Source organism: Vicia villosa, linkage group LG1 (genome assembly GCF_029867415.1).
Source record: "Vicia villosa cultivar HV-30 ecotype Madison, WI linkage group LG1, Vvil1.0, whole genome shotgun sequence".
In the NCBI taxonomy this organism is placed as follows: Eukaryota; Viridiplantae; Streptophyta; class Magnoliopsida; order Fabales; family Fabaceae; genus Vicia; species Vicia villosa.
The window spans coordinates 206156203-206167804 of NC_081180.1; the positions used below are offsets into that span (position 1 = coordinate 206156203).

The window sequence follows — 11602 nt, forward strand, 5'->3', positions numbered from 1 at the left end:
AGGTGCTTGATGGTTCCCCTCAGAGATGAAGTAAGCACAATACCTAAAACAAAGCTTCAAGATGAAGCTCTTGATAAATGATTGAGATGCAAATGATGTATGATCTTAGGGTCAAACATTGGGGTATGACACACATGCATTGAGTCTATGAGTCGATTTTATTGCATTGCATTGTTGTTTGGAATTGATAAATAAGTTTTGTGATTGACGTGTGAATCGTATGATGATTGTTTTGAATGGAGTGAATGTGTGATAAGTGAGAATCTGTGAATGCGTATGCTTTAATGCAGACTTTTTTTCAGGCTGTGTAACAACATCCCATTGATGGCGGGAATGATGGATATCGTGCATTAGGAACATATTAGTGGAATCCTCCTCCTACTTGTATGGGTAGGTATGATCCTAACAGGGCGCAGATTTGGCTCAAGGAGATTGAGAGAATTTGTCGAGTTATGGACTAATATGAGGCACAGAAGGTAAAGTTTGGTACACATATACTACTAGGAGAGGCTGGTGTCTTATGGATAGTACTCGTCATAGGCTAACAGCGATAGGCGAGGTTGTTAGTTGGGCTGTGTTCAACAGAGAATTTCTAAGGAAGTATTTTCCATAGGATGTTCGTGGGAAGAAAGAGATTGAATTCCTAGATTTAAAACAAGGGATTTTGTCTCTAACTGGGTATATTGCTAGTTTTATTGAATTGGCAAAGTTTCATCTGCAATATAGCGAGGCCACTGTTGAATTCCCAAAGTGTATCAAGTTTGAGAATGGGTTGCATCCGGAAATCAAACAGGTTATTGGATATTAGAAGATTTTTATATTCCCATAGTTGGTGAACAACTGCAGGATTTATGAAGAGGATAGTAAAACTCATTACAATATTATGAGCGAGAGGAGTGGAAAACCACAACAGAACCGTAGGAAGCCATATAGTGCTCCCGCTGGAAAGGGAAAACAGCAAGCTGCTAAAGGTAAGAGGCCAAGTGATGGAGGTGCTCCTTATAACCTTAGATGTTTCAAATGCTGTGAGCGAGGACATCAGATCAGTGAATGTACTATTGATGTGAAGAAGTGTTACCGTTGCGGAAAGAGTGGGCATGTGATGGCTGATTGTAAACACAAGGAAATGATATGTTTCACTTGTGGTGAAGAGGGGCATATCAGTACTCATTGTCAAAAGCCAAAGCAAGCTCACTCCGACGGGAAGGTCTTTGCTTTAGCAGGGAGTCAGACATCCAGTGAAGACAGATTGATTAAAGGTATATGTTTCATTAATAATACTCCTTTAATTACTATTATTAATATTCGTGCTACACATTCCTTTATTGCTACTGATTGTGTGAAAAGGATGAATCTTGTATTGTCTTCTATGAATGGAGAGATGGTTATCGATACTCCAGCTAAGGGATCAGTGACTAGTTCTCTAGTGTGCTTGAGATGTCCTTTGTGAAGGATAGAAAAACACTTAGAAAGGGGGGGTTTGAATAAGTGTAGTCTTAAAAACTTGAACGATAAAAACAAATTGCACAGTTATTTTTATCCTGGTTCGTTGTTAACTAAACTACTCCAGTCCACCCCCACGGAGTGATTTACCTCACCTGAGGATTTAATCCACTAATCGCAACAGATTACAATGGTTTTCCATTTAGCCCACGACTAAGTCTTCTAGAGTATCCTGATCACAACCTGATCACTCTAGGAACAAATGCTTAGACACAAGCTAAGACTTTCTTAGAGTATCCTGACCACCACGTGATCACTCTAATTACAACTGCTTAGATACAAGCTAAGACCTCCTAGAGTATCCTAATCAACACTTGATCACTCTAGTTACTTAAAAATTAATGTAATCAATTCTAAGAGTATTACAAATGCTTCTGAAAAGCTATAATCACAACAGTGATATTTCTCTTAATGTTTAAGCTTAATCTCACATATATATAACAACAGCAATGTAGTGAGCTTTGATGAAGATGAAGTTTATGAGCTTTGAGTTGAACAGCGTTTCAGCAAGTTTTTCAGAATAAGTTCTTTCAAAATCGTTAACCTTGCTTCTCATCATAACTTCTTATTTATAGGCGTTTGAGAAGATGACCGTTGGGAGCATTTAATGCTTTGCATATTCCGTACAGCATTGCATTTAATGTTTCACGCTTTTGTCAACTACCTCGAGCCTTGTTCACTCTGTGTCTACTGACGTTGCCTTTAATAGCTTCCAACGTTCCTTTTGTCAGTCAGCGTAGCCTGCCACCTGTACTTTCTTCTGATCTGATGTTTGTGTATACAACGTTTGAATATCATCAGAGTCAAACAGCTTGGTGCATAGCATCTTCTTGTCTTCTGACCTTGAAGTGCTTCTGAGCGTGATACCATGAGAACTTCAGTGCTTCTGCTTCTGATCTCAAGTTCTTCTGATGCTTCCATAGACCCATGTTCTGATTCTGCCTTGACCATCTTCTGATGTCTTGCAAGACCATGTTCTGATGTTGCATGCTGAACCTTCTGAGACAAAGCTTCTGAGCGCTGATTTGTGCATACTCTTTATATATTTCCTGACAGGGAAATTGCAATATATTAGAGTACCACATTATCTCACACAAAATTCATATCCTTGTTATCATCAAAACTAAGAATATTGATCAAAACAAATCCTGTTCTAACAATCTCCCCCTTTTTGATGATGACAAAAACATATATAAATGATATGAATTTGCGATCAGAAAGAGCAGACGGCTAAAGACAATTTACACAGCTATAGCATAAGCATGTGAATATGTCTCCCCCTAAGATTAACAATCTCCCCCTGAGATGAATAATCTCCCCCTGAAATTAATACTAGAAGAATTTTATAAATAAAAGACTTCCATGAGTATTTCAGCAGAGAGGTTCACAGTGCTTGATCTTCAGAACATTCATGACTTCTGATTTCTGCTTCCATAGGACAGCTTCAGAACATTGAATTTCTTTAGATCCTCAGAACATTCACAGCTTCTGACTTCTGCTTCCATCGGACAGCTTCAGAACTTGAATTTCTTTGATCTTCAGAACATTCCCAGCTTCTGATTCTTGCTTCCATCGGACAGCTTCAGAACTTGAATATCTTTAGATCTTCATAACATCCACAGCTTCTGATTCTTGCTTCCATTTGGACAGCTTCAGAGCTTGAATTTCTTCTTTCATCACTTCATGCTAGAGTGTATTAGAACATTGTTGAATGTACCAGTGCATCATCAGAGCATCTCTACATCTTGAAATGTTACAGAACAAAACTAAACGACAAAAGTCATCATGACTGAGTCAGAACATAGAATATGTTTCAGAACACATAATATGTATCAGAGCCAATATAGAATGTATCAGAACATATAGACATAATGTTTCAGATCATATTCTATCATCAGAATATCTGAACATTCTTCCTTCTTGCTTCTGATTCTGAAGCTTCATAACACTCAGCTTGCTTCAAGAATCCAAGAGCTTGATTCATCTTGTTGCTTCTTATGTTGATCTTTAAAGAGAATCTTCAATTCCTGCAACATCACAACTTAAAAAATAGAACTTTGCAAGTTCTGTTAGTAATGTGGGGTCTTTTACCCGGTAACTGATAATATTAATCAGATCATTTATCATATATTTTCTCCCCCCTTTTTGTCATAACATCAAAAAGAATATAAAAGATTCAGATGTAGAAAACGACAAAGGAAAGAAACAGAATCAAACTTTTCATTGATTAAGCAAACAGAATTACAAAAGATGTATGCAGAATAAGCAGATGCAACAAAAAAAGAAAACTACAAGGACTTAAGGACTACAACCCTAGCTTAGACATAATCTTAGCTAACATATCATGAATCCCTGCGGTGATCTCAGTTTGTCTAGCCATGAAAGACAGTTCACAGGAAGAGAGCTAATGTCTCAAACGGGGCTTTCCCTTAACATAGAAGTCAAGAACATGATGCTTAACTTCATCCAATATCTCAAGAAAGTCTTCTTCCTTTGGATAAATGTTGATAACAGCATCACAGAAGAGATCTGACTTGAGACTTCTTGGAATCTTGAGAGATCCGTCTTGAAATCAATGTCAGCGATCTCCGAGATTTGTTTCTCAACCTGGAACCAGACAACCCTTCCAACCGTTCTATTCAAATAGATCGACCACCCTTGAGCCTTCGTCTTCGTTTTTGGTTTGAAACCATAAGCACCCAAGTCATCAGAGTCCACAGAAGATTTACACAAAACTTCCATTTCTGATGGAGGAATGTAGCGAGTTTTCAGTGGAGAAACCTCTTGTCTGTTGAATGCTTGTTGGGAGGAACTTGAAAAAGGATTCATGATGAATGCTAGGTTGAAGATGAATAAACTAGGGTTTATGCAAAATGCAGATAAAGAGAGAGAGAGAGAGAGAGAGAGAGAGAGAGAGAGAGAGAAATAAATAGAGGGAAAAGAAACGTTTGAAGAATAAAAAACATTAAACTGAAATGATGAATAGCATTTAATGTTACATGACGTGAGGAGAGATAATAATGACAAAAGAAGTGATTAACACAGTTACCTAAGTAGGCGTCCCCTCAACTGCACGCATGCTTGTCCAAATAGGGTAGACACGTGTTACCATCTGGAAAGCTAGATACAGCTGTATTTACTTTAAAAGATATTCTGAATCAACTTAGACAATGAGACGTTAGTAATAAACGAGTCACTACTTCTAATTGATTTAAGATCAGAACTTCTTATAAAACATTAATCCAATCTCATTTCAGAAGATAGCCATACATAAGATTTTCTCATCTTCTCATTCTGGGCATAAATCCATACTGATATTCTTCAGAATGAACTTAAACCTATCTTCAGCTAGGGGTTTTGTAAAGATATCAGCCCACTGATGGTCTGTATCCACAAAGTTTAAAGATAAAACACCCTTCTGAACATAGTCCCTTATGAAATGATGTTTAATCTCAATATGTTTAGCTTTTGAATGCAAGATAGGATTCTTAGATAAACATATAGCAGAAGTATTATCACAGAAAATAGGAATGTTACTCTCATATATCTGATAATCTTCTAGCTGACTTCTCATCCAGAGCATTTGTGTGCTACAACCAGCAGCAGCAATATATTCTGCTTCTGTTGTTGAAAGAGCAATGGTTGCTTGCTTCTTGCTGTACCAGGAGATTAGGTGACTTCCAAGAAATTGACAACTTCCAGAAGTACTCTTCCTTTCAATTCTATCTCCAGCATAGTCAGCATCACAGAATCCTACTAAGTTGTATTCTTCAGATATTCTGTAGACTAAACCAACATTAGTAGTACCTTTCAAATACCTTAGAATTCTCTTAACAGCAGTTAAGTGAGATTCTCTAGGATCTGATTGGAATCTAGCACACAAACAAACACTGAACAGAATGTCAGGTCTAGAAGCAGTTCAATATAGAAGAGATCCAATCATACCTCTGTACAACTTCTGATCTACCTTCTTACTTACCTCATCCTTACCTAGTATACATGTTGGATGCATAGGAGTTTTGGCTTCTTTGCAGTCAGAAAGATTAAACTTCTTCAGAAGTTCTTTCACATACTTGGTTTGATGAACATACGTTCCTTCTGATGTTTGATTGATTTGAATCCCAAGGAAATACTTGAGTTCACCCATCATGCTCATCTCAAACTCAGCCTGCATAGACTCAGCAAACTCCTTTCCAAGTGTAGCATTAGATGTTCCAAAGATAATATCATCAACATATATTTGACAAATTAAAATATCCTTTTTAAATGTTTTACAGAAGAGAGTAGTGTCCACTTTTCCTCTAGTGAAACCATTTTCCAGAAGGAAAGAACTCAAACGTTCATACCAAGCTCTAGGAGCTTGTTTCAATCCGTATAATGATTTCTTTAATTTAAAAACATGATTTGGAGACATGGAGTCTTCAAAACCAGGAGGTTGATGGACATAAACTTCTTCATCTATGTAACCATTTAAGAAGGCACTCTTAACATCCATCTGATAAAGAGTGATGTTGTGTTGAGTGGCAAAAGAAATTAATAGACGAATAGATTCTAACCTGGCCACTGGTGCAAAGGTTTCTGTATAGTCAATCCCTTTTTGCTGACTATAACCCTGAGCCACCAGTCTGGCTTTTTTTCTTACCACTTCACCTTTTTCACTCAGCTTGTTTCTGAAAACCCATTTTGTTCCTATAATATTGAATCCTTTAGGTCTTGGAACAAGATCCCAAACATCATTCCTTGTAAACTGATTTAACTCTTCTTGCATGGCAATTATCTAGTCTGTATCTTCTAGAGCTTGATCAACAGAAGTTGGCTCGATCAGAGAAACCAGACCTAATTGACATTCAGCATTGTTCTTGAAGAATGCTCTTGTTCTGATAGGATCATCTTTCTTTCCAATAATGACATTTTCTGAGTGAGCAGATGTGAGTCTAGATGATCTTCTGATAGTTGGTTCTTCAGAAATTCTCAGATTTTCCAAGGATGCAGCAACCTGATCTTCTGATTCTTTGCTGCTTAGGTTTTCAGCTTCTGAAACTTTTCTTCTTGGTTCTTCAACTTCTGAGATATCAATATCAATATCTGCAAAATTCTCAAACTGCTTTGGCTTTTCAAGACCAAGCTTATCATCAAACCTGATATTGATTGATTCTTCTACAATCAATGTTTCAGTATTGTATACTCTATAGCCTTTAGAGCGTTCAGAATATCCAAGAAGGAAACACTTTTGTGCCTTAGAATCAAACTTACCAAGATGATCTTTAGTGTTCAGAATAAAACAAACACATCCAAAAGGATGAAAATATGAAATGTTGGGCTTTCTGTTCTCCCACAATTCATAAGGAGTCTTATTTAGAATAGGTCTTATAGAGATTCTATTCTGAATATAACATGCAGTGTTTATTGCTTCTGCCCAGAAGTGCTTAGCCATATTGGTTTCGTTGATCATGGTTCTGGCCATTTCTTGTAGAGTCCTATTCTTTCGTTCTACAACTCTATTTTGTTGTGGAGTTCTAGGACAATAGAAATCATGGGCAATACCATTTTCTTTGAAGAACTTCTCAAAGAATTTGTTCTCAAATTCACCACCATGATCACTTCTGACCTTTATGATTTTACACTCCTTCTCAGTTTGGGTCTGAGTGCAGAATTCAAAGAACACTGAATGAGACTCATCCTTGTGTTTCAAGAACTTTACCCATGTCCAGCGGCTATAATCATCAACGATGACTAATCCATATTTCTTCCCTTTGACAGATGCTGTTTTGACTGGGCCAAACAGATCAATGTGCAAAAGTTCTAACGGCCTTGAGGAAGAGACAACATTCTTAGACTTGAATGCAGGTTTGGAGAACTTTCCCTTCTGACATGCTTCACAAAGAGCATCTGATTTGTATTTCAGATTAGGGAGTCCTCTGACAAGATTTAGTTTGTTAATCTGAGAAATCTTTCTCAAACTAGCATGTCCTAATCTTCTGTGCCAGACCCATTGCTCTTCAGAAACAGACATAAGACAAGTCACCTTCTGATTCTTAAGATCCTGAAGATCTGTCTTATAAATGTTGTTCTTTCTCTTGCTTGTAAATAGGATTGAGCCATCCTTCTGACTTACAGCCTTGCAAGACTTTTGATTAAAGATTATGTCATAACCATTGTCACTTAATTGACTTATGGACAATAAGTTATGAGCTAATCCATCTACTAGAAGTACATTAGTTATGGAAGGAGAGTTACCAGACTTTATAGTTCCTGAGCCAATAATTTTGCCCTTCTGATCTCCTCCAAACTTCACTTCTCCAGCAGATTTAAGCACCAGGTCTTGGAACATAGACCTTCTTCCTGTCACGTGTCGCGAGCATCCAGAGTCCAGGTACCATGACATTTTGCTTTTTGTCCTCTTTACCGCCAAGGATATCTGCAACAGAAATTATCTTCTCCTTAGGTACCCACAATTTCTTGGGTCCTTTCTTGTTAGTTCTCCTCAAGTTCTGATTGAACTTGGGTTTAGCAAAATATTTAACAGGAGGAACAGCATGATATTCTTTAGGTTTGTCAGCATTATATTTCTTAGGATGTGTCACATGCTTCTTGGTGTGAACAGTGTTAAAGCTCTGTGCATGTGAAGTGAGCCTAATATCATGTGCATGGCCATATTTGAATTGATCATACAATGGCTTGTATGTGATCTTCAGATCATCAACAGGTTCAAATTTATGTGAGGTATCACCCTCATAGCCAATACCAAACCTTTTGTTTCCAGAAACACCATATATCATAGAAGCAAGATGACTTCTGCCAATACTTCTAGATAAGAACTTTCTGAAGCTCGAGTCATATTCTTTCAGAATATGATTCATGCTAGGAATGGATTTTTCTGTTTCAGAAGGAGATCCACTATCTCTGGATAGATTTAAAACTTTTTCCTTCAGTTCAGAATTTTCCAATTCCAGCTTCTTAGTTTCAAATTCAAACTGCTTTTTCAGCTTTTTGTATTTGATACTAAGATGAGCCTTGAGTTCCAGAAGTTCTGTTAAACTGGAAACTAACTCTTCTCTAGATAGTTCAGAAAATACCTCTTCAGAATCTGATTCTGATGTAGATTCTGATCCATCATCTTCTGTAGCCATCAACGCAAAGTTGGCTTGCTCTCCTTCAGAGTCTGATTCTGATTCTGATTCAGAATCATCCCATGTTGCCATAAGACCTTTCTTCTTATGAAACTTCTTCTTGGGATTCTCCTTCTGAAGTTTTGGACACTCGTTCTTGTAATGTCCAGGCTTCTTCTTGTCAGATCTTCTGTCACCAGAAGATTCTCCTCGTTCAAATCTCTTTGAACTTCTGAAGCCTCTGAACTTCCTTTGCTTGCTCTTCCAGAGTTGGTTTACCCTTCTGGAGATCATGGACAGTTCATCTTCTTCTTCAGATTCTGATTCTTCAGGATCTTCTTCTCTAGCCTGAAAAGCGTTAGTACATTTTTTAACATTTGATTTTAACACAATAGACTTACCTTTCTTCTGAGGCTCATTTGCATCCAGCTCTATTTCATGGCTTCTCAAGGCACTGATAAGCTCTTCCAACGAAACTTCATTCAGATTCTTGGCAATCTTGAATGCAGTCACCATTGGACCCCATCTTCTGGGTAAGCTTCTGATGATCTTCTTTACTTGATCAGCCTTGGTGTAGCCTTTATCCAGAACTCTCAATCCAGCAGTTAGAGTTTGAAATCTTGAGAACATCTTCTCAATATCTTCATCATCCTCCATCTTGAAGGCTTCATATTTCTGGATTAGAGCAAGAGCTTTAGTCTCCTTGACTTGAGCATTTCCTTCATGGGTCATTTTCAATGACTCATATATATCATAGGCCGTTTCCCTGTTAGATATCTTCTCATACTCAGCATGAGAGATAGCATTCAGCAAAACAGTTCTACATTTATGATGATTCTTGAAAAGCTTCTTCTGATCATCATTCATTTCTTGCCTTGTAAGCCTTACGCCACTAGCTTTCACTGGATGTTTGTAACCATCCATCAGAAGATCCCATAGTTCACCATCTAGACCAAGAAAGTAACTTTCCAGTTTATCTTTCCAGTATTCAAAGTTTTCACCATCAAATACTGGTGGTCTAGTATAACCATTGTTACCATTGTATTGCTCAGCAGAGCCAGATGTAGATGCAGATGTATTTGTTGGAATTTCACCAGCCATCTTTTACTGAAGCGTTTTTCTCTTCCTGAATCTTTTCTAAACACGGTTAAGTGCTTGCACCTTAGAACCGACGCTCTGATGCCAATTGAAGGATAGAAAAACACTTAGAAAGGGGGGTTTGAATAAGTGTAGTCTTAAAAACTTGAACGATAAAAACAAATTGCATAGTTATTTTTATCCTGGTTCGTTGTTAACTAAACTACTCCAGTCCACCCCCACGGAGTGATTTACCTCACCTGAGGATTTAATCCACTAATCGCAACAGATTACAATGGTTTTCCACTTAGCCCACGACTAAGTCTTCTAGAGTATCCTGATCACAACCTGATCACTCTAGGAACAAATGCTTAGACACAAGCTAAGACTTTCGTAGAGTATCCTGACCACCACGTGATCACTCTAATTACAACTGCTTAGACACAAGCTAAGACTTCCTAGAGTATTCTGATCAACACTTGATCACTCTAGTTACTTACAAATTAATATAATCAATTCTAAGAGTATTACAAATGCTTCTGAAAAGCTATAATCACAACAGTGATATTTCTCTTAGTGTTTAAGCTTAATCTCACTAATATATTACAACAGCAATGTAGTGAGCTTTGATGAAGATGAAGTTTCTGAGCTTTGAGTTGAACAGCGTTTCAGCAAGTTTTTCAGAATAAGTTCTTTCAAAATCGTTAACCTTGCTTCTCATCAGAACTTCATATTTATAGGCGTTTGAGAAGATGACCGTTGGGAGCATTTAATGCTTTGAGTATTCCGTACAGCATTGCATTTAATGTTTCACGCTTTTGTCAACTACCTCGAGCCTTGGTCACTCTGTGTCTACTGACGTTGCCTTTAATAGCTTCCAACGTTCCTTTTGTCAGTCAGCGTAGCCTGCCACCTGTACTTTCTTTTGATCTGATGTTTGTGTATACAATGTTTGAATATCATCAGAGTCAAACAGCTTGGTGCATAGCATCTTCTTGTCTTCTGACCTTGAAGTGCTTCTGAGCGTGATACCATGAGAACTTCAGTGCTTCTGCTTCTGATCTCAAGTTCTTCTGATGCTTCCATAGACCCATGTTCTGATTCTGCCTTGACCATCTTCTGATGTCTTGCCAGACCATGTTCTGATGTTGCATGCTGAACCTTCTGAGACAAAGCTTCTGAGCGCTGATTTGTGCATACTCTTTATATATTTCCTGAAAGGGAAATTGCAATGTATTAGAGTACCACATTATCTCACACAAAATTCATATCCTTGTTATCATCAAAACTAAGAATATTGATCAGAACAAATCTTGTTCTAACACTTTGTCAATCTTCGACAAAGATTTTGTTGTGGATATTTACCATTGAGTATTTTGGATGCGATCTTAGGTACGAACTGGTTGGAATTTAATTATGTTCATTTTAATTGCTACAACAAGTCTGTTTGGTTTCTTACTTCTGATGAGGAGGAGAAAGTTGGTTTATTGACTACTAGGAAGTTGATTGAGTTGATGCAAGAGGAGGCTCAAGTGTTTTCGTTGATTGCATCCTTTTCTGATGAAAATCAAGCTGCAATTGATAAGTTATAGGTGGTGTGTGACTTTCCTAAATGGAGTGGATCTGGAGCGAGTTGAACCAAATTGTTCACGATTGTTGGCTCTAGTCCTAGATGGAATGGACTCAGGAGTGATATCGGTACGACATGCATTGATTATGTGAGTCGGTGTCATTGCATTGCATCATTGTTTGGCGTTGATAAATAAGTTGTGAGATTGACGTGTGAATGGTATGATGATTGTTTTGAATGGTGTGAATGTGTGAGAAGTGGAATGTATACTATGCATGATCTTATTACTATATGCCTATTATTATACATTCTTTTATATTGTTGTGATATCTCACCCTTCTAT

General features: G+C 37.6%; 1 protein-coding gene across 1 annotated transcript; it reads left to right on the forward strand.

Annotated features, from left to right (window-relative positions):
- Positions 1-883: 883 nt before the first annotated feature.
- Positions 884-11281, forward strand: LOC131593564 (uncharacterized). Its single transcript, XM_058866130.1, has 2 exons — positions 884-1259; positions 11082-11281. Exons 1-2 carry the CDS (start codon positions 884-886, stop codon positions 11279-11281), a joined length of 576 nt encoding a protein of 191 aa, XP_058722113.1.
- Positions 11282-11602: the final 321 nt, after the last annotated feature.